The 24375-nt window shown below is 41.8% G+C and overlaps 1 protein-coding gene across 1 annotated transcript; it reads left to right on the plus strand.

The window, feature by feature from the left end:
- The first annotated feature begins 4591 nt into the window (after positions 1 to 4591).
- Positions 4592 to 21758, plus strand: LOC309698478 (zinc finger protein 385D-like). The gene is made up of 8 exons (XM_082520933.1): positions 4592 to 4796; positions 6914 to 7029; positions 15083 to 15190; positions 15726 to 15888; positions 17352 to 17600; positions 17687 to 17868; positions 19613 to 19714; positions 20056 to 21758. Exons 1-8 carry the CDS (start codon positions 4787 to 4789, stop codon positions 20296 to 20298), a joined length of 1173 nt encoding a protein of 390 aa, XP_082377059.1. The 5' UTR covers positions 4592 to 4786; the 3' UTR covers positions 20299 to 21758.
- Positions 21759 to 24375: the final 2617 nt, after the last annotated feature.

The raw sequence follows: 24375 nt of genomic DNA on the forward strand, positions 1-24375 counted from the left end.
TCATGGATGTCTTTGGACTGCAGGAGGAACCTGGAGTGCTTGGCGAGATTAATATAATATACAAAACTCCAGGTTTGAGGTATAGGTCAAGTAGTAGTTTTTCCCCAAGTGGCAGAGAGATGGTGTCACACCAGCACGATTGGTTTTCAGATCTTGCCCAATGATAGTCCTGAGATGGTCTTTGAAGGTGCTATGTCTCCTCTCAACCTGTAGATGGCACTGCCGATGTTACAAGTTGAAACCACAGCCCGAGGGTACTATAGTGAAATACATTTGTTCCCCCTCTCATTCATTTAGTAACGCCTACATGTCTCATACTCCTGTCTCATCTCTTACTATGCATCACATTTACGTTCATTATATTAAGTTAGCAACCTTTGCTGCCTATGATGTGGGGTATTAATTTACATTTTCCCCAGACTTGGTAATTTTATGTCAACGTGTCCACTCGCAGAAGATCTCCAGACTATGGATGTAATTGTACAAGCTCATATGGCACAACTGAGTGAATATAAATCTACAGCGGTGGTAGTTAATGACATTCTGGACAGATAGTGCTCTATCTCTGGTTCACAGATGTGCATGAGGAGCCTTTGCTGTGGTATGAGCGTGCGTGTGTGCTGCGTGCATGCTGTGTCCCCAAGCAAGACTTCTCTGCCGGAGATGATTTTGCTACAGTGAAATGACCACAAATGCTTTTATTAAGCTTCTCTCGTGAAAATATGATAGGAAGGCTCTGCACCAGGCAGTAAATGTTTAATTATACCTTGTGAATGGGGATATTTTATAGGCTGAGGAAAGACATCTGGTGTAATAATCCACACAGGCTGAGCAAGCTGCACAGGTTGAAAGCCTGGTCACCAAACCTGTAAATTTTGCTTCATCCCATGCCTATAAGGAAGGTTTATACTTACTAAATCTCTTTTAAAAAAGAAATAAAATAAAAAAATACAGGTTCCTTTATTTTTTCTGAATGAAGAGGGCTGAACAGTGAAGCAGCATTTCCTTCTGCTGATTGTTCCAATTTTTTCCTAGTGTGTCAGTGTGTTTCTGACCCAACCTTGAAAGTAAGGCTCTCATCATGGTTGGAAAGAAATGGATTTAGCACAAACATGTGGTGGCTATTACTCGCATGCTACTAGACATGTGTAAGTTGTAAAAAGTGTGTCTTAAACCAGGACTCGTATATATGCTAAAGTGATAAGTGCAATGGCACCTCTGACCCCAACATGGATCTGTTTATCTCCGGCTTACGATGCCCCCCTCTCCATCCCTGCAGCACTTTGTTTCGCAGGGAAATCTTGGAGTTTTAAGTCGGAGCATCAAATCTGTACGGTTTGGGTTGTAAACTATGTTTTTCTTATGACCTTTAACTCTCATTTCTGTTGCCTTGCAGTTTCTCTTCTGCTCTCCAAATCCCGCTTTCGCAAATTGTGTCTCTCACTTGGTTTCTGCCTGTCCAGAGCTCATTTTCACTTGTTTATATCCGCTTCCTGTATTTGTTTGTTTATACGCATGATCAGCAGTGATATAAGTCCTACAATCATAACACAATCCCACTCATATTTACATTTCATCTAAAGAGAAAACAAAACAGAACAAAAACCCCCAGCTGTCCTCTGTAGCCATTTTTAAAAATGGATTTTTTTCACTTCCTCACATCTAAAGTACTCCAAACACACACACGCATGCACATGACTTGAAAAATAAATTGTCAGCTTTTGAATCAAGAAAAGCAGCAATGCTTGCAGTAGAGTGACAGCAGTTTTTTTTTTTAATGTTTATTCACAGGATGTTTAGACTCATTAAGGAAGACTTTTAGTTATCTTTGGGGGGGAGATTCAAATACAGAAATGCATGCTAGTTTGCTGTTGTGCAGGTGGCAGACAAGGTCATGCACTAATCAGAGGTTTAGCCCTTTAGTGCCTCCACATGTACAAGTGCCATTCAGCAAGACTGAACCTGAATGAGCAAAAGAAGAGATAAAGTGGTTTGAATGCATGTCACCCACTTACATGCTTTTCACTGAATAGCAGCATCATGTGGGCATGCTTAAAAACGCATTAAATACATAACTTGCACCTGTTGCAGATTTTTTTTCGCGCCTTACTGTGTGGGTTCACAGCTACAAATGTGCACGACGTGAAAACAACGTCTGGGCGTGAGTGTGTGTGACGGCCTACATTCCTGCATCATCCCGCATCTGTCAGCAAAGAGCACACACTGATATTTCCACATCAGCTGACATCATCGCATAAATAGAATCCAAGTCAATGCCGCTGATTGCCATGGTGATGTTGTTATGGCGACCAATCAAAAAGAGAGGTGAGCTGATGGGTGCCTGTGTGTGCTCTCAAAAAAATATAAAATAAAAAGGCGCAGTGGAGGAAAAGAAAGCTGAAAATGGGCAGAGAGGTGGGTTACTGCCTCGAGTTCATCGCAAGCAAACTGTTAAAGAGTGCTTTCATCGATCTCTGTTGAAGACCGGAGGTGTTTTAGTCTCGGCTCGGCTTATCGTGGAATTAAAACGTCCTATAATTCAGTTCTCTAGATTAGTGTTTGCACATTTGTCTGCCCCCTCGTGCTTGGCTGTATCGCCTCCCCATATACTCGAGTCAATTAACTCCTTTAAAAGCCTCTAATTTCATAACGGAGCCCGTTGTGCTTGGCTGTCTGTGCTCAAGGCCCAGCTGGGGTCACAAGATTCCTTTCCAGCATGCAATTAAACAGGTTGACAGCCACAAACGAGGCTGAAAGCCTCAGCATCGGTCCACTTAACATAATATTACATACCTCAGTTGCCATGACAGCCTCAGTGTTTGTCTGTGAGTCAGTGATGCTAAACAGCTGCAGGTGTAAAGCTATTATTTCTATTATTAATTATTTATCGATCTGCTATTTGTGGGCTGCTTCGAGCTGAGTCCAGAAACAAAGTAAAGTAGGAGTGCCATTAACAGATTAGCTCTGCTGTCACAGGTGAGCTTTCTGCCTGCTCTCAAGTTTGAATTTTTGCTTTAAGTGATGACATCTGGAGAGTGGGAAGCAGGCAAGGCTGTTCTGGCACATTAGCACAATAAAGTCTTCTATCCTCAGTCATAACACCTGACTTTTGTGTAGTTTTGCTGCTCTGACCACAGCTCCACTGATCCATTTTCTTCAAGGTGGCCTGACAAAAGTTTGGCGCCAATATTTCAGAGGTGATTTCTCACCCTGGCACCACTCCTACACTGGAGGAGAAGAAGCCACGTGGCTAAAACTAGAATGTGAAACCACGGGCTTCCAAATGTGTGACACTGAGATGAAGCAAAACTTTTCAGCCATCTCCAGCAAAAGAATGGGACAGGCAATAACAGCTAGCGCACATAGCCCCCTAAAAGCCCTCGGCTCTTTCTCAGGGGAGCACAAAACGCCTGGCAGCGCGGCGAGTGACAAAAGGGGCGTGAAATTGAGTTTATGAGTAGATGTTTCCATGTCTGTATTTTCCTCCTCCTCAGCTTTTGTTCCATGTGGCTCATGAATGGAGGCGCAGTCCACATGAAATGGCTCAGGCTGGAGATACGCCCCGAGTGTAAAGACACCGCATTTATTTGCGAACAAGCACATCACACACTATTTTGTTCCACTGAATAAACACTACTGAATGACTCCGAGTGAGGCCTGTTGCGTGCCACGCTTTTGTATTATTTATGTTCACTTAATGCCTGGTTTGTGTGGCTTCTTTTTGCTTCACTTGTTAATCACACATTTGTGTGTGCCTGTCTGTTTATTACCAATTAAAATAGCCTGTGAGCACACAAAGTCTCTCTCTCTCTCTCTCTCTCTCTCTCTCTCTCTCTCTCTCTCTCTCTGTGTGTGTGTAGTTTCAGGACAGCACTTGTTGAACTGACAGCCTTCCTGAGATAAGTCTCCCTAGAGTTTTTGGATTGTGGGAAAACACATGTTGTTGTCCACTTTATTGGCACAGGGAGAAAACATGTTTGGGCTCGAGGACAAGAAAGTCAGTCTGCCAAAAGATACAGTACATCTGAGCTCTCCAAGCATTTGCGGGTGCATGCAAGTCAGAAAGACAGACAGGAGCGATCCATGTTCTTTTTAAGGATGAATGATTATAGAATTTGCAAGCTCACATTAAAGTGTGCTTGCACGTATGTGTGGCAGACTGTGATGTTTTCACCTACTGTATGTGTCCGTGTGCAGTTTCCTCTCCATGGAGCGAAAGGATGCATCTAAAAATACCATAGGCCCGAGAGGAAAAGGAGGATGGGAAAGCACTTACCAAAGCAATAAGTGGAACACAGGTCTCTCCTTTCCTTTCCCGTGCGCACCTTTCCCATGCACTTTTATTGTGGATGTGTCAACTAGAAGTTCAAATTAAACCTAAATAATTTCTGTTGTTCCAACGAGTTAAAAATGTGCCTGTTGGTTTGTGGATGCTGGCACTGAGGGTGCAGTGGTGTGTGTGGGGGTTACACAAATCCTGGGTGGTAATGTGTACCAATTAAGGTAATTTCCGGGTATTTGCCAAATTAAAACCAGACTTCTGGGAGATGTAGATACACGGACAGATTTCTACACGGATTGTGTAAAGATGAGGAGGAGGGGTGAGTAGTTGAGGAGGAGGAGGAGGAGGAGGGAATCCAGATGGGAAGGAGCAGCATCGGCGCCACAGGAAAGAAGGAGAGAGAGGGAGAGAGACTGGAGCAGAAGACACGAAGCCTCATCTCTGCTCGGAGATGAAAGACACTTTTATCACACACTGAACAATCGGATCTCACTTGGTGCCGCAATGTATTTTGGTATGTAAACGAAGCTTTTTATTATTATTGTTGTTGTTTTACATTAGTTTTTTTAATAGGCTGGTAATAAGCGGAGTCACCTGTTGCTATGTTGGATTGGACGTGAGCTTCGTGAAGTCAGTCACCTGCACAGCGGTATAGACAGAGGGACTCAGCGCACAGGTTATATCACGGTGTTTTTGACTTTAAAGTCCGTTTACGCAAAAATAAGTATCGAAAATATTAGTCTATGCATAAAAGAGATGCAAAAATATAGTAACAGCATGCTGAGAGAAGACAGAAGCTACTTTACTGCGTTTCTTAGATTTCATAACTTGCATTTTAAACGGGTTTCACGATTGGGCTGTTTGATTGCTTTTGATCGTTGCCTGCAAGTTATTGATTGTCACTCCGCTGCTCTTAACAGACTGCAGTCTGTCACGTGTTTCTCAAAGGCATAATAACTTCTTTAAAGTAATCCATCCCAAAAGCAAATCAGATCAATCGCGCAACGTTGCGTGCGCGCACCCCCACGTGCACCCTACAAGACTTTAGTCAGTTAATCAGAGTAATGGCAGAGCGGATGGGTGTGTTATGATTGTGATTGCGATGATTACACACGGTCCTAAATCAAACTGTAATCAAGCTGAGAGAACATGCAAACTATAGAAAATAAGGCTCTATAATCACTCAGCACAACAAACAAGACCCTTATCAGCCATGGCCTCAACATACTCGTGCACTGTTTTTCAGGTTGCATGTGCACTTATGTACGTGCTTGGCATATATTTGAGTTTGTTTTTGATTAGACCCCCCCCCCCGTCACCAAAAAGTGTTTTGAAAGGGCTGATTGCTTGCTCGTATGTGTAAAAAAAAAACCCTCTAAAATGATTTATTTGAGTAAATAATTTTAAAAGCAAAAAAAACAAAAAAAAACAAAACGAAAAAAAACAATGACAAAGAAAAATGAAACTGGGAAGGTTGTCAAGAAAATAATAGGCCGCATTTGTACCCAGCATAATTACAGCATACAATGCATCCCCCCAGCAAGAGGTAGAAGAATCCTGCATAGCCTTTATTTAGTCAAAGAAGAAAAGTATGAAAAGTACAGTTTTACTCAAATTCTGCAGTTTTCTCTCTCTCTCTCTTTTTAAATTTCTTTTTGCTACCCAAATTTAAGGCAAGTATCTCAAAATTTTGAATAAGTTAGATAAAGTTAATTTCTCAGTTTTGAGTTCTTTTCTTCAGATGGTTAGTTCTTGAAAATTTGAGCTAAATGAGCTAAATTTTTCACTTATGGATGACAAAAACAAAACATGTACAAGGGTTCAGTATCTTACACAAGGACACTTTGACATCCATTTCAATTCAATCTAGCACTAAATCACAACAACAGTTGCCTCAAAGCACATTTCATTGTCAGGACCCAACCATAATACAGAGAAAACTCCAGCAATCAGACCACCCTCTGTGAGCAAGCACTTGGTAACAGTGGGAAGGAAAAACTCCCTTTTAACAGGAAGAAACCTCCGGCAGAACCAGGTTCAGGGACGGGTGGCCATCTGCTGTTGCTAGAATGGAGATACTGACCACTGAGCCACTCTAAGAACTTAGGAAGTTGTACTTGATTACAGTTTACAGCAAAGTGGGTGTTTCAAAGCAACATAAGATGATTTATAGCTGTTCAGACAGAAGCTGTGCCTATTTAAGTAATTTCCAGGATCTGTGAGTGAGAGAAGACCACTAGGATCAAATATTGGTATATTTTTTTCCAGTTAGAAAGCCCATGAAAGCAAATTTCATGTTTTGGGCTACAATATAGCTGGACTGATCCCAAATGCACTCAAATTGTCTCAACATCTTATTTGAATTGAAAACATTAACACAAATGATGAAAAGCATTTTATGTAATAAGGTTTAAATTCAAATAAGACAAGACAAAGATGTAAGAAAGCATAAAAAATGTATCAAAACACTGCAACCAGAGAAGTTTTTGAGCACAGAATGGTTCGCTCTGGTCTATTAGCTTTTATCATCATCATCATCATCATCTCAAAGGTACCACCTCATCGCCATCGAGTCATTGCTCCATATGTTTATCTATCTGCCTGTCTCCTTCCTCCTGTGATGTCTCTCAGGTAATGTGTGCCACAGCACTCTGCCGCCGCTGGCTCGTCCCACGCTGGGCAGGACCCAGCCCTCTCCTGACCCGAAAGCCCTCCTCCCCCTCCACCTGCTGCCTGGATTCACTGACGTGAGTACTGTCAGTCATCGTAGCTGTCATGGCAACAAAGCTCTCACCACCTGCACTCTCATGCCTTTTATTATTATTATTATTATTATTATCAAAAGCAAAATTGTTCATTTTACCATACCAATGTTTTGCCTCAAGCGGAGGAGTTAATTTCGTGGAATAGTCTGCCTGCATGAAGTAAAATTTCAATGCACAGATGTATGAGCACGCTGCCTACACCTTTCCAAATATATCATCCCTAATGCAGAGAGCTGTGACATTTCCACACAACCTGGGGGGTGTGGAGCTGAATCCTTGGTATTCCTCCTGCAGAGCTTTTCTTAGAGCTGTCTGCCCCGGTGTTTGTGAAAGGTGAAGGTGGAGAGAACCAAGGCAGGCCAAGTCTAAGCCCAGAGGACTGTAGATGTGTCAGGCTGAGGGTTGATGTATGGTTTACACGGAAATCGTGTGATATCTCTTCGTATAATCCAAGGTGTTAAATGCCTTGGCTGTGTCTATAAGAGTATGCTCATAACTCCATTGAGTCTGACCAAATAACTGCTCGGAAGCAGAGCTGACAATTGTGCTTTTGTTCCTCCCTCGTCTTTACTCTTCTTTCCCATGATATGCTGTCAGATGTTTGGAAGATGTCTCAGAAGAGACACGTGAGGGTTCAAAAAGAGTGTATTTGTCTGCCTTTTGTGGCCTCTCACAGTGTAGCAGTTATTTTGCATGTGTGAGGGATTGTGTGTAGCGTCCGTCTCTTTGTCAAAAAGCCCATCTGCCACCCAGGGAGACACTGCTCTAGGTCTCGGCCCTCTTGCCTCCCATTTCACCTCGCTTTCATCCACCCCTTCCACTTTCTGTGTTGCTTGTGCTCCAACGCCCTCTTCACTTCAGCTCTCTCTTCATATGTATTTTCCACTTTGTCCCCTGCTGTCATCTTTCCTCTCGCTCATCCTCTTGTGCGCTTTTTCTCCCTTTTGCAGCTTTCAGATCCACTTCACCTTCCTTTGAACTCCTCTGTTCACTACTAAATGTAAGGCACATAATAAGAAACTTAATATTACAATATTTGTTGCTATTGCTGGGTGACCTTAATATAGCACGGACAGAAAAATGTTTTTAAATATCTCACTCATACTCTCCCTGCTGTCTTTTCCCTGTTTGTCTCTTTCTGTCATTTCTTTGATTTTACCCCATGTTCAACACATCTCCCAGTTGGCAGCCACAGAAATAGTGTAACACCTGTAAAAAGTGACTGAGCGCTACATTGTTCACTACTCTTAATGCTGAATGAGTAATGTTGGAGATTTAACTCCTTTTTTGGAAAACAAGGTTAGAGAAAGAGTATTGGCTAAAAACTTAAAATCCAGCATACAGTGGGGCAAAAAAGTATTTAGTCAGCCACCGATTGTGCAAGTTCCCCCACCTAAAATGATGACAGAGGTCAGTAATTTGCACCAGAGGTACACTTCAACTGTGAGAGACAGAATGTGAAAGAAAATCCATGAATCCACATGGTAGGATTTGTAAAGAATTTATTGGTAAATCAGGGTGGAAAATAAGTATTTGGTCAATAACAAAAACACAACTCAATACTTTGTAACATAACCTTTGTTGGCAATAACAGAGGTCAAACGTTTACTATAGGTCTTTACCAGGTTTGCACACACAGTAGCTGGTATTTTGGCCCATTCCTCCATGCAGATCTTCTCGAGAGCAGTGATGTTTTGGGGCTGTCGCCGAGCAACACGGACTTTCAACTCCCGCCACAGATTTTCTATGGGGTTGAGGTCTGGAGACTGGCTAGGCCACTCCAGGACTTTCAAATGCTTCTTACGGAGCCACTCCTTTGTTGCCCGGGCGGTGTGTTTTGGATCATTGTCATGTTGGAAGACCCAGCCTCATTTCATCTTCAAGGTTCTCACTGATGGAAGGAAGTTTTGGCTCAAAATCTCACGATACATGGCCCCATTCATTCTGTCCTTAACACGGATCAGTCGTCCTGTCCCCTTGGCAGAAAAACAGCCCCATAGCATGATGTTTCCACCCCCATGCTTCACAGTAGGTATGGTGTTCTTGGGATGCAACTCAGTATTCTTCTTCCTCCAAACACGACGAGTTGAGTTTATACCAAAAAGTTCTACTTTGGTTTCATCTGACCACATGACATTCTCCCAATCCTCTGCCGTATCATCCATGTGCTCTCTGGCAAACTTCAGACGGGCCTGGACATGCACTGGCTTCAGCAGCGGAACACGTCTGGCACTGCGGGATTTGATTCCCTGCCGTTGTAGTGTGTTACTGATGGTGACCTTTGTTACTTTGGTCCCAGCTCTCTGCAGGTCATTCACCAGGTCCCCCCGTGTGGTTCTGGGATCTTTGCTCACCGTTCTCATGATCATTTTGACCCCACGGGATGAGATCTTGCGTGGAGCCCCAGATGGAGGGAGATTATCAGTGGTCTTGTATGTCTTCCATTTTCTGATGATTGCTCCCACAGTTGATTTTTTCACACCAAGCTGCTTGCCTATTGTAGATTCACTCTTCCCAGTCTGGTGCAGGTCTACGATACTTTTCCTGGTGTCCTTCGAAAGCTCTTTGGTCTTGGCCATGGCGGAGTTTGGAGTCTGACTGTTTGAGGCTGTGGACAGGTGTCTTTTATACAGATGATGAGTTCAAACAGGTGCCATTCATACAGGTAACGAGTGGGGGACAGAAAAGCTTCTTACAGAAGACATTACAGGTCTGTGAGAGCCAGAGATTTTCCTTGTTTGAGGTGACCAAATACTTATTTTCCACCCTGATTTACGAATAAATTCTTTACAAATCCTACCATGTGAATTCATGGATTTTTTTTTCACATTCTGTCTCTCACAGTTGAAGTGTACCTCTGGTGCAAATTACTGACCTCTGTCATCATTTTAAGTGGGGGAACTTGCACAATCGGTGGCTGACTAAATACTTTTTTGCCCCACTGTATCTCCACACTAAAAGCCCTCTTTGCCACCTCTGTAAACTTGAAATCTGCAATTAGCTACAGGCTATTATCTCAGTTAATTGCTAATCATTATCTCTGTAAAGTTAAAGAAAATAGTGACAGTGTCAAAAACCCACATATAGTAATTTTACTGTCAGAAATGACGAGGAAAGCAGTGAATGCCCTCACTGATGATAAGAGAATTTGATATGTGGTTAAAATATTAGCTTCTCATTACATTTTAGCATTTACATTAGCTAATTAGCTTGCCATTATGTCAACAGTTCAGTCATAACTGGCAGCCAATGTTTTTAATCGCTAATCTATTTAACAGATATTAATAGTGCTTAGTGATGTTTTGACAAAACTCTTGCTTGTTTCTTCGTCCTTGTTTCGCTTATAATTTCAACTGTTTAGCTATTTTTTTAGCTTATAATTGATAACTTTTGATTCATAATGTTAGCTAGCTCCTCAACTGTTTAACTTTTCATTTTGTTTATTCCACTAACAGTTTATTATTTTATGCATTTTTTAATCTATACTGTTAAGTTACTAGAAACATTAAAAGAGAGTAGAAGTTGAGGGACTGTAGTTAGTAGCTAGTAGCTTCAATAGTTCATCCATATTGTGCGCTAACAGTTTCCAGAGTGAGGTCCTTTAAACAAATGTTTTGTTCGTTAGAAATATTTTTCAGACTCATCTATTCTTAATGTAACCATTCACACCGACCATGTAATTTCACTGGATGTTTTGTAGCATTTATTTTTCCAAATCTGACCAATCACTGCATTTGGCAATATGTGCGCTCATAACTCAAATTAATACCAGTACTGAATGTATTTGAGATGGAAATATTAAAATATTCTATTATACCACAGACACACTGCTAGATGCTGCTCCAGGTCAATCATTCTCTGAAATTATTTCTCTCCTTCCTCAAACTCTGCCCCAACTCTGCCAACAAGAGCTCAAATGGCCCCACTGAGATCCTGAAATATGTACGAAAGCAGTCGTGGTAAAGCTTCAACTCCTGGATCAAACCATAAAATTCTCCCTGCTGCTGTCTTTTTGTGAGAATTAGATGAACCCAGAATCTTAGTTTCTTACTTTCCTTGTTTAGAAACATCATGACCAATTCATCATTGCTTGATGGTCACTTCATTTTTTTCACTGTTTTTCGAGGCTGAATTGTGCGTATACGTTACACGGCTTGGATTGGAATTTTGGATTGGAAAATTTTAGCTTTAATTTTAGCTACCTCTACAATCTATTATCATTTGTTATGGAAGCTTGTTTCTGCCACTGGGAAAAAAAATAATTGACATACAGAGATAATTTTAAATTTCTGAATATCTCAAAATTTCAACTTGCTCACTATCTCAAAATGTAACAAAAATCGAGATGTTAAGTTGAAATTCGAAGGTACAAACCTTAAATTTTGACTTTGGACAACAAACTAAAATTTTCTTCAGTGGCAGAAACAAACTAACATAATTTATAAATGAAGTTTGGATATCTTTTTCTAATACTTATGTGTTAATTTTAGTTTTTCTTCTCAAATCTGTTCAGATGTACTTTAAAAAAAAAATTCAGAGCATTTTAATTTCTCTTTTGTCATTTTAGTTGAACTAATCCTGCTGTACTCCCTTTGGGTTTTGCAGACATAATCTCATTTGTGAATCGCTGAACTCTTTCGGTTTTGCTGTCTTTATTAAATAAATTAAACCTCTGAGGTCCCCATATCCTTCAGTTGCTTTTGAGTGTTTGGAATGAGCTGAACGAAAATAAAATATCGTCTAGAACGTATTTTGTCAGAGAATTGTCTTGCTCCTCTGAATCGAACCTGTGGGTGTGAAGTAAGTGGGCACGCAGCTGAACTCTGACGGCCTGTGTTTTCTTCTGAAATGTGTCTCTTTATGTGTGGGTTCTTCGTGTGTGTGTATTTGTGTGTAAGCAGTGCATTCACTTGTGTGCTTTGGCCTCCATTAAACTCTGCACAGGAGTTTGTTTGGTGCCCACATGTGCGTTGTCATGACTACAGGGTTGCAGGCATGTGTGCGGATGCTTGTCGTGATTCAGGGACCTCTGCTTTTAAAACTTGGACTTCAGAAGCTTGGTTGGCTCGCATTCTTTTTATTTCTTTCGTTTTGGAAACAAAAAAAACCCAGATATTGTTTCCAAGAATAAAATAATTGAAATGACAAAGAGCCCAAAAGCAGCAGCTCATTCGTCAGAACTCACTCCCTTTAGGTGTTTGACGTCAGACATTCACACATGCCTGTCATGCTGGTACACAGTGTAAATCCAGGAGCATTCATCATTATAAAGTTAGAAGTCTGCTTTACTTCACTTGGCCATATGTTTCAGCCATAACTGACTCCCTGGAGCAGAGCATGTCTGACATGCTGACACCCTGTGTGCGAGGAGGTTTCTGGAGGGAATATGCTGGATATAATTGATGCTGTGTGGTGGATGTGATGCCTTTATTTAGTGTACAATCCACTGAATGTACTGCTTTCCTTTCTCTTCATGAGCTCACAGTGGCAGATTTGTTTCTGCATGTGATATATGTATTTGTGCGAGTGTTTGTGCAAAACAAAACTGAAGAGGCAATGAGTAAGAAGGGCAAACTGACTTTGCTGCAGGTGCTAGTCCATCGTAGTGCCGAGTGGGAGTGGAGGGTAAGAGGGTGACTCCACGGGGAGCCGGGAAGGTGACTTTGATCAGACGCAGGCGAAGGGAGAGGGTTCAGAGGTAAGCAGATGGAGGGGTGAAGTGAGGAACGTGTGATGGAAGGTCAGGAGGAGATACAGGAACCTTGGGGCTGTGGAGCAAGGAGGGAGCGAGCGGGCTGTTAGCTGATGTTAAACTGTTCGATCTCATTCACAGAAACATAAAAAAGATGTCAAAAATACTCTCACATAAAGATGTTTGTCACACGTTACATGACAGATTTAGTCCTTTGCTTTGTTTCTTAAATTTCTACGACTTTTTGCATTTTACACATGATACACGTGATATATGTTTGTTTTTATGTAAGGTTGCTGGAGTTTTCTATAGACAAACAGCTGCAGGGAAACAGGGAGATAAGAGACTTGCGACTGCACAGATACATTCCAGTGTAGCAGCCCAGAGTGATGATCAAAGAAAAGTAGTGAGAACACACACACACAGACACGCACACCCAATGTTGAGTTTTTCACTTTTGAAGAACGTGTTCAGGTTTGGCTCTAAAGAAACAAGGTACATCTCCACTGCAGTGCTATACTGAGGGTTCTCTGGGGTTAGAGGACTAGCTGGCTGACCCATAAGAATGCATAAATTTTTACTTTTACCACTAACCAGATTTCCATAAAACCCCCACTCCCCACTCCCCACTCCCCGCCCACTTTGGCTGCTTATATGGCCTCCTACATTTCATCTCAGGTAATAGTCTTGTTTTGCTCCACAAAGGCCAGTTGGGTTTTATTACACTGAGTAGTTTTGCTCATTACAGTTTCCAGCAATGTCCAGCAGTGCACAGTGTTGTGTGGTCAGATAATGGTATTGTGTTCACGCATATATGCAAAGGCATGGACAGGTTTACTGCCTCTCTCTTACACGCATAAATAAAAGTAGTCTGGGGGGGTGAAAAAGTCTGAAACTTCATTAGCTGATCTGCAGTACGAGGCAACACAAACATGATTATGCTGCACGCAATTTAAAGCTATTTAACTTAGTTTTCTTAATATGGTAATGGTTTCTCGCTGTTCAGTTGGAAAGACCATTTGCACGTTTGGTGTTATGAAGTCTTCCTGGAACAGGGCTGTGTGAGTAAAACTCTCACCCCTGCAGGTTTTAAAGGTGCCTGTAAAAGGTTTTGTGTTTTCTCTGTTATGGATAGCAAAGGCTGTGGCACATGGCTTCAAGGTGGTCTGAGTGGACTGCAACAGTGATGTGCAGAAAGAAGGGCAGGGCCATTTTACCACTGTGCAGCATCCCTTTTTATTTTAACAGTCTGTAAATGTCTGGGAACTGAGGAGAGTAGCTGCTGTTCAACAGTCCTCTGTGGGTTTTTTTTGTCCATCCATCCATCCATCCATCCATCCATCCATCCATCCATCCTCCCTCCACTTCAGAAATTGTACAGAGATTTCTTCAGATTCTCTGAATCTTTTGATGATATTGTGCAATGTAGATAATGTGGTATTCAATCCCTTCACAATTTTACGTTGAGTAACACTGTTCTGAAATTACTCCTCAATTTGTAGACACATCTTTCAGCAGGTTGGTGCACCGCAGCCCAGTTTTAGAGATTAGAAACTTTGCATCACTAAGATATCTCATGTTACTGCCTTATTGCCAGTTAACCCAATTACGAGCAAAAAGTTCCTCCAGCTGTTTCATTTTAGCACCACCTACTTTTCCAGCCTTTTCTTGCTCCTGTGCCAACTGTTTTGAGATCTGTTGCTATATTTTTCATGAAATACCAAATGTCTCAGTTTAACATTTGATGTGTTTTCTATATTGTGGTGTGAATAAAATACGTTAAACACAGTGCACTGAATTTTTCAGGATTGGCTTTGCTCTTCAGAGTGCTTATGGCCACAAGGGCAAAAAGCTTTACCACACGTGACCATTTGGAACATGTGGAGAAAACCTGTGGGCAGCAGACAAGTGCGTTATGCTGCAGAGTGGTGTGACAGGTTTCATATAAACATTTTGAATCCTGTTCTATCCCATGAAAACAGTTCAGTGTCAGTGTAATTAATCCCAGCTGAAATGACCAAACAGACAGCACTGTGAAAGCTTTTCTAAGTCACGTTACATCATGTCAGTCAAGATGATATGTTGGTATTTGTCTCGGGCAAGCCGAGGCAGCAGAGAGCACGTGGTTTGCTGTGTTGTTGATTTCACTGATAGATGTGTGAACATCAATATTGTTATGTTTATGGGCACCAACACCCTTAGTAGGTCCTAAAAGATAAAATTACCTGCTGATAGCATGACATTTAAAGAGGAGATCACTTTTTACTACCTAACTCAGTCAAGTCTGTTAGAGCATAATCCAAAACCAGTTCAGACATAACTTTTCACTTTTCCTTGTTGCAGATGGATCATATACATAAAGCTCTGATTGGCCCAGGCTTCGGGCTAACGTCACACTTAATAAGAAAGCCCAGTTCCTGCGGCGTCTGTCATCTTAGATTCAACTCTGAGGTGGGCGATGCTGTGTGGGAAACACATGCTTTGTCAGTAGTTTTTTGTCTTTCAAGGTGCGCTTGTTTTTCTCACACACACCCTTACATGACAGTTGAACCACAGAGAAGACCTGCCCTTACACATGGCTGTCTTACTGGTTTTGAAGGTTTAAAGCTTTCTTACTTAATTACTGGGTCAAATGTGAACTCCCCTGATATTTGATCTTGGTAGAAAATTCTGTATCATTTTGTATTATTTGTGCCATAGCATGACTCATAAGAAAGCAACTCAACAACTGCAAAGTACTGTCACGTATTGTACGGAAATCTTTGTAAAAATGTGGAAAAAGTGCACATAGTGCTGCACTTATTTACTTTAACGACTTACCACTTGATTACTTACTACACTGGCAAAAGTAAGCAAGTCAGAGAATGATAGCTTTCTGCAGTTTTTCCATTCATATTCAAGTCATGCATTGTTGTGTAAAGTAAAGATAGCCACTTTACTGCATGAAGCAAAATCTTTTTTTTTTCTTTTGCTGTTGGGCATCAAGGCTCAGGCGTCCTCCCATTATACCGGCACGAAGCATGCGAAAAAGCTGTTAGCTCTGGACGCCCCAGATTCAAAGATCAGGACCTGTGAACCGGTCTCCAAGGAAACTGCAGTCCTGTTGTCATCGTGCTCATGGCCCTCCAGCTCTGACACAACATCAGGAGGTGAGTGCATTTCTGCAACCATGCATGCACACATGTGCACAGACATCACGCGCATGACACCGTTAGCCATATGAATGCACGGCTCAGACCTTCTTTTTCTAGTCACGACCTTAACTCTTTGATGTGATAAACCACCTGCTGCTTTGGGTTGCACGGTGAAGTGATTCAAGGTTGGGCATTATCCTCTGCTTCTTCTTCGTGTCTACATTTTCTGACCTCATTCAGTGGTCTCCTGAGATCAAAAGAGCATTGAAAATGCGTTGAATATGATCTGTGGATGGCTCTCCTCCACTATGTATGAGTGTACGTTTGCTCAAGGGCCTTGGGCACATGTGCGTCTGCAGGCATGCAAGTGTGGCGGCGTGTCAAAGCACAGACTGCTTTCCAGCGTTTGTTTATATTTGTGCCAGTGCTGATGTGCTACTTTTGCACATGCGTGGGCGTTTAAGGATTGAAAATAATGCATTTTGCCACAGCTAAAGAAGAAAGAGGTTGAAGAAATATTCTTGACAACGCCGACAGGAGAGTTTGTTTTCGAGAAAGTGAGAGGGTGAATGATCATTTCAAGAGTTTCGAGGAAGTGGATGAGAAGCAGGAGCGCTCTCTGAAGATTACTTTAGTGAGAGAGTGGGGAATCAGTGGTAACAAACAGACACCCACTCAGTGAGGCAGAGCTAATAATCATTGTTATTAACAGAGAGTGAATCCTGAAATCTGCACACGCTCCCCTGTGGGAAAGTGGGCACCACAAAAGATAACAGAGTCAAATCATCTCTATACAAAAGTGTCCGTTTAAGTGCCGCGAGGCAGAAACTCAGGAGAAATCATTGATTATTAGTGTGATTAGAGAGGTTGATGGAGCTCATAATCATGTGTAGCCTGCTGAGCTTTTATCTTTCTCTTATCATAAAGAATTCAGGAATTTCATAGAAGTGGAAAAATCTTCACGTTTGTCTTCCTTAGTGCTCATTCTTGCCAACAGGATTTTCCCTAATGCATTTTTTTTGGGGGGGGGGGGGGGGCTTTGAAGCTTCAGCAGTAATCAACAGAAAAAATTCAAAGTTTCCCATCTGAATTTAATACCCCAACACTGTCTGACAAAATCACCACACGCGTAAGTTTAAAAGCTTTAAGGTGCTGCTGCGCTGTGCCGCTCTGTGAACAGAGCACAGAGCGAGGGAGAGCGAACCGTGGAGAGCAAGACCTCGTAGACTGAGATTCTTCACTGGCCATAAAAGTTGATAAATGTGTACTAAATCTAGAAATTATGTTGCTAAGATGGCTACAGTGTCTTAACTAAATCACCACAAATCCATTTATTTCTTCAGTCTACAGAAAAAAAATACACATTCCAGCAAGCACATTCAAATATCACAGTTAAGAACTGAATATCTACCCAGACGATGAATATCCAAACAGTCAAATATTAAAGTATAACCTTACTTTCCCCCCCTTTGTTTTAGAGCCTTCATCGCTGAACCCTACCTCAGAAATGGCACCATCAACCAGTGGCTCCACTGAAACTGTGAAAGCACCTTCTGACCCTTCCTTGTCACCCATTTCAAGGACAACAGAGAAAGAGGCACCAAAAGATGGAGAGGCAGAAGCTCCAGGAGAGGAGACCGAAGAAGCAAAAGCTATTCGTCTTCTGTACTGCTCTCTCTGCAAGGTGGCTGTCAACTCAGCCTCCCAGCTTCAGGCCCACAACAGTGGTGAGAGGCAGTCGCTGCCACGGCCAGACTTTGCCCACATGAAGCGTGTTTCTATACTTTGTTGATCTGACTTTATATCTGCTCAGGCACCAAGCACAAGACCATGCTCGAGGCCAGAAGTGGCGATGGAGCCATCAAATCCTTCCCCAGGATGGGGGTCAAAGGCAAGATGGCTGCACCATCTGAGTCATCGACAGGACTCCAGAATAAAACTTTCCACTGTGAGATCTGCGACGTGCACGTCAACTCTGAGACTCAGCTCAAACAGGTGATCCGTGCAATAAGTTTTTTATTTCATATTTATATCCTGTTCATAGCCTGTACATAGCTTGTACTCACTACAGCCTGTACATACTTATAGTTATAGAATATTCATAACATACTTCATACCGTGTACATTATAACATACCATAATAGACCTATTTCTGTAATATACTTACATATCTATATTATTGCTAATATATATTGTAATATATCTATATCATGGCTAAAGCACTTCTGTGTTTGACATTATATAGAATCTTAACATGTTTTACCATGAAAGGTGGTTTATAGATTTTTAATACAAACATCAATTAATTACAATTACAACATGATTAATACAAAAAACTTTGTATATATATGTTAATATTCCGCTGCATTTGCTTTTACCTAAAAAAGAAAAAACAGAGATGCTTCATGAAAAACTACTCACATGATGAGAAATATACATGCACTTTGCTAGGTACTCCTTGCTAGTACCAGATTAGACTCGCTTTGTGTTTGGACCTGAATTGAATCTTCATGGCATAGATTCATAAAGCTGCAGGAAGCATTTTGGTCAGGTGCATAGTTGCTGCAGATTTTTCAGCTACACATCCATGATGCTAATTTCCCTTTCTACCACATCCCAAAAGTGTGCTTTTAGATTTTGATCTGGTGACTGTGGAGGTTGTTTGAGTACATTAAACTCTTGTCATGTCCAAGAAACCAGTTTGAGATGATTTGAGCTCCGCATACCTAAATGCACTCAGTTGCTGCCATGCGATTGGCTGATTAGATATTTATCTTAACGCACATTGCAATGCACAAGTGTCTGGTGGTCATTACAGGAATCACATGATATAATGTACAGCAAAACTTCAATTGTATGGTTTGAGGAAGAAAGCAAATTTATTTAATTAGATTTATCCAAGAAGTGATCCCTTGTTTTTCGCAGTCACACCATGCAATGACCTTATTTTATTGCACACTGATTGCCAGTAGTTGTTTTGTTCCTGCCCTCGGGGAGTGACCAATGGAAGGTAACATAAGAAAACTGACTGTTGCACTAACTTACTGGTTAGTTCCTCTTGTGCATGTAAAGTTATTAAAAGGTCAGCTGTCACACAGATTTGCTATTCAAAGAGTTCAGGAAGTACAAAGCCACCGCGATCCATCGTCACTTTATCCATCATGCATTAAAGACGGGAAACTCAGGGCCATGCAAATTTTATTCTCAATCACAGTGTGAACGGCTCACACCTGTCGCTGCAGGTGAGTTAAAATCACAGATCCCTCAAGATAAAGAGCACAAAGCTACTAAGCCTTTGCTATTTCACTGAGCATTTGAATATGATGTTAGCATCTCTGTTCGTGATGTGAATGCATAGCGTTGGTCTTCACCGCCGACTGTTTAAAAGTTAACTTTGGCCAGGTGCTCATGAATATTTAGCAGCTTGCTGCTGATTGTGTGGCACGTTGGCCACAGCCATCTGTTTGTGCTTGTCAGTCAAATTTTAAAAGATTTCCTAACCCGCCCCTCATAAATATTTGGAGTCTCAAATTCAGAGTCAACAAAATACAAACAGTCTGCCTGAATTGCCAAAAATAGGAGCTTTGATTCCTGCTTGCCTTTAATTTCTTTTTCACATTATTCAGATTACCAAGCATCATCTTCTTCTTTCACCCATGCCATCTTTCTGCTGCAGCCCGTGTCTGTGTGGGTTTATTTTGCTGCGTGCTTATCTACGTGTCTCTTTCCTCGACTCCAGCACATCAGCAGCAGGAGACACAAGGATAGAGCGGCAGGTAAACCAGCCAAGCCTAAATTCAGCCCCTACACCCTCACCCAGCGTCACCAGAGTTTCCAGGCAGTGAGTACCATGTTATTGCTTGACTTACTTTCACCCCCTCATCATTGTGTTTGTGTACATGAGTTGATCCTCATGGGCTTCTTCCAGGAAGCTCCACTCCCTACTGCCAGTGAAACAAATAGTCAGCAATAGCTCAAGGATAATAAATTTTCTGAATTCTAACCCCTTGACATGATGAGTTGGACAAAAGGGCAGGATTTCACTGGAACAGAGAGTGGATTATTAATAAAAATGCCTGGTGATAAATGGAACAGCTTGTACTTTCCTACTTTAAACTGTTTAATTTCCCAGGAAAAACAATCAACTTGATACTACTTTGTCTGCCTGTCTTTCATCCTCAGATAAGGCTGACTTTACAAAAGAACCAAGATCTGACCAAGCCTCTGGCGTCTTGTGTCCTCCAGCGTCAGCTCTCTGTTGCCGCCGCTGCTGCCATGGCATCTTTGCCCCCATTCCCTCTCCCACCTGCATCAAACTCGAACCCCGCCCTGTTTCACAGTCAATCCCTCCCCCAGGCCCTGCTTCATCCGGCACCCGGACCCATCTGCACAACGCACACATCTGTTCTGTTTTCCCCCTACTGACCCGGCCGATGTCTCTATTGCTTCTGAACTACAGCTAAAAGCAGACATGAGGCCCGAACAAGATGTGATATAAGCCAGTGCCCTTTGTACTTCACATGCCAACAGACACCATGGGTGTCACGGACCAGAGTGGGTCAGATTGAGGTAGCAGATGGGCGAAAACAGAGTATTTTGAAATGTGAGAGAGTGTGTGAATGCTACCGGGTGCGTGGACAGACGTATTCATCACAGAAGTGCAAGTTTTTGCTTTATATTGTAGCACTTTTGCTAATAATCTTTGACGCATTAAAGAAATTCCCTCTCTCGAAATATATATATATATATATGTGTGTGTATATATATATATATAAAACAAAGATGCAGGATAGCGAACTTCCATGATGAATATATCTGTGTGTGTTTGTACGTGCACACGAATGCTATTCAGAGCATGCTTAATTATTACTTTCCAATTTAATAAAAAATTCCTGGGGACGCTCACATCAATTGCACAATGTTCCTACTTTTCTTTCTGTCTGAGGCTTAATGCATTCTCACGAGGTTATTGTGAAAATGCTCCAAAAATGTGCAATTTATCAAATAAATAAGTGCAATAACGATTCAAGTTCATGTCTTTGTCGGATGGAAATTTTAAGCATCAAAAAGATGAGAGCGTACCCAAGACAAAAAACATTTGACTTTCTCATTTCAACTCCTTGTGTACGTGTCTCCGTGTATGTGCCGGAATTGTTGACGCAGCCAGGTGTCGCCTCCTCTCCAGATCATAAATCTCAGTATCTGACTACGACTTAAGCTCAGTTAATCTCCTTTGATACTTAGCAGCACACAGAAAATTTTTCCTAGGCTTTTTTTGTTTCAGGTAAAAAGGACACATCCATGGCAGGATGTCTCCGAAGGCCCCTCCACATATCCTCCAGCTTCAATCTCTGAGATAAATCAGTGCAGGAATGTTACCGATGTTATTGTCTGTCTTTCTGATAAGGTTTACTACACTGCAGCTGCAAGCAATGTGGTCAGTTTGGTGCACTTAGTATGGATACAGTGAGTGTGTGTGTGTGTGCTGCAAGAGTACCCCTCGTCATATTTTCTTTCATCAGACACCAAACTGGATTAATTTGTTGGATGTTTTACTTCTGTCTCCTGCAGTTGCTCCAAAGCAAATAACCTTACCGGCCAGTTCGGAGAGTTATCATCCAATATGTCACTGCCTCCTGATTCTTCCCATTGTCATGGCAGTTAATATTATTATAAATTGCCTGGGTGATGACTGTGAACATCTGTGTGGGGGATACTCAATTCTCCACACGCTATTGGAATTCAGACCTCCACTGGCCCCCTAACTGCCTGGCTCACTCCCTGGCCAGCCTTCACCGCCTTTTCTCCTTCACCTTTTGCCATCTTTCTTTGGTTATCTCACATGTTCACGTCTATGTTCTCCACCAGCTTTCTGGCAGGTGCACGTGCACACATAAACATATGTCAACAGTACAAAAGCCTGACTTGGCATCCAGGGAATTTTTTATTCTGTGCTACCTGGAACGACTACAAAAGTACAATGCAGAGCTATGCATGCCATGTGAAGGCTGCTTGCTGTTCACGTTCATAAAAAGGCTATAATAAGCTCTTGGCGTGTGAACGCAACCTTTTGACACATTTCAACTCAGTTCAAATAAGTAAGAACAAAGGAGGTTGTGTATACAATGAGTATGAGTGACAGGAATCACCATTCAAGCTTAAAATACTTACGTTTTTCTTATTATTGTATTAGACCAGAGTTTGTTGAAAGAAGAGAAGCATACCTTGGTAAATTCACTGATTTGCTTCATAGCCTTTGAATCATAGAAGAAGACCAATCCTACTCTCATCTCTGTATGGAGGTGCCAGTATAGTTGTGTCTCCATCACACAATTCACCATTTTATGGGGTTATCGTGGATGTTTATCAGGACTCTGTGAAGGGAAATGTCTCACTTGGCAACAAAAACACACCTTGCACACCTATTAAACAAAGTGCAGTTTTGACGCTTGAGCTTTTGCAACTCATTAAACAACTGAGACCAACAAATGGGCTAATTGGTGAAGTTTAGAGACACAAGGATTTATTTGTGTAACAAAACCAACCGCACAGTCTACATGAAAGTGGACCTGTTGTTCTCGTTTCTAGCGCCGTATTTCAATTCTTGCATTCAACCAGACAAACTTTGATCAAAAAAAATAAAAAATAAAAAATCCTGATTTGTGTTGTAAAAGCTCTGGATGCACACACCTCATTCACCTGCTATGTCAAACAAAACTTTTTAAGTTCTTATTACTTTAAGGCCACAGTTTTAATTGATTGGCTGCCCCTCTCAGTCAGAAGATTTAAACAGCAGGTGAGTGTGGTCTCTCTACTCAGAGGGTTAGTTAGCAGCCCTTCTCTATGACATCATGTAGTGCCAAGAGTAAAACAAGAGATTTAGGGGTGTTGCAGGGAATACTTACACACACACTGATCACATTATTTAAAAGACTGACCCTGTAACACTACAGATATGACTGGCCCACTTGAACATGGCATTTTCAGGGATCTGAATTTTCTTTTTTTCACCTATTATAAAAAAAAGAATTACGACAGGCCTGTTCAGAGACCTCATGGTATTTGACCAGGTGGTTAACAGCAATCTGTGGGCTTTAAATCCAGTCAAAGTATTGCACATCTAAAGGCTGGCACTCCTACACCACAAGACCTTTGCAAGCTGCCCTGTGGGAGCAATGTCTCTCCAGCTCGAGTGGGCAGACAAAAGGTGAGCAGGCTGAGAGGGCGCTGCAGCATAAGCACCATCTGTCTGGGTCAGCATACCTCCATGGCAATCTAGTGAGCACAAGTTAAAAGTTCAGATAAAGCCTTCAATTTGGCCTCTTGCTTAAGATGCATCTGTGGCTGTTGCAGCCCCAGACAGGATATGTTAGGTCCCTGCAAGGCTTTCCGGTCCTGTGGAGGCAGTGCAGCAGTATGGCATGGCGCAGCAGATCAGTAAAGGGAACGGATGTTGGCTGTGAAGTTAATGTCTCGGCAGGGTGTTCAAGAGCAGGCTGTAAGGCATAATGGCCAAGGTGCAACCCACTGAGAGCTGATTGTGTGTCTGGGGCCCGGTCCTGCTGTCGTCTGTGTTCAATGGGATGTGAGTGTGAAGGAGTGCTGCTGCAGTTATGTTTGTTAGTAGTGCAGCAGCTGGTTTTGCATCCATAGAAGGAAAACTGCTGGAATCCTTCTGCATTGCTGAAAGAAAGAAAGAAAGAAAGAAAGAAAGAAAGAAAGAAAGAAAGAAAGAAAGAAAGAAAGAAAGAAAGAAAGAGGCCACCTACTCCACCAGTATCGGATCAGTCTGAGGCCTATAAAACAACCTCTACTAAACCTCTACAAAGTTTAATTTTAGGCTTTGATTACACAACCTATGTTATGATTTCATTACCATAAATTGTGATTATGGCACCATAAGCACATTTTCCATATTAAAAAATGGGACTTTGTATTTTTGGCCCCAGTAGAGGCGAGCTCACAGATTAGAGTTAATACTTTTCATCTGGTAGAAAAGCAGATGATGGTTTCATTGGCCAGTCAGGATGTCTGGACACGGATGTAGGAGCTAGAGATCTGAGTGGACAGAGATGAGTTTATGATCTCTTTATAACCGTATTACGTCACAAAAGGTTGACAGACTCCTACTGGCTACTGTTATACTAAAAAAGGCAACCTATTCGTGTGTGTTGATGTCTCGTCTTGCTTTTTATTATCTTTATTGTACCCTAATTTCACAGTCAGCCACAGCACTCACTCTATTTTTATTTTAATCACTTCCTCCTATCCCTTTTCCTCTACCTGTGATAATAAGTTTCTCTCCAGGCAGCTGACATGCGGGTAGCGAGGAGCTGCATGAAAAGACTGTGTGATGGATTTGTCCATTAAAGCAAGCTGAGCTAAAACCCGCGCAGTCCCTCTGGCTGTCTATCCGTCTGACTTTATACGTTTCTCTCTCTTTTTCTTTTGCTCTTTAATGCAGTCAGACTCTCTAAAAAAACACACACGCACAAACACCAC

Source organism: Aulonocara stuartgranti, assembly GCF_965226115.1.
Source record: "Aulonocara stuartgranti genome assembly, chromosome: 22".
NCBI classification, from domain to species: Eukaryota; Metazoa; Chordata; class Actinopteri; order Cichliformes; family Cichlidae; genus Aulonocara; species Aulonocara stuartgranti.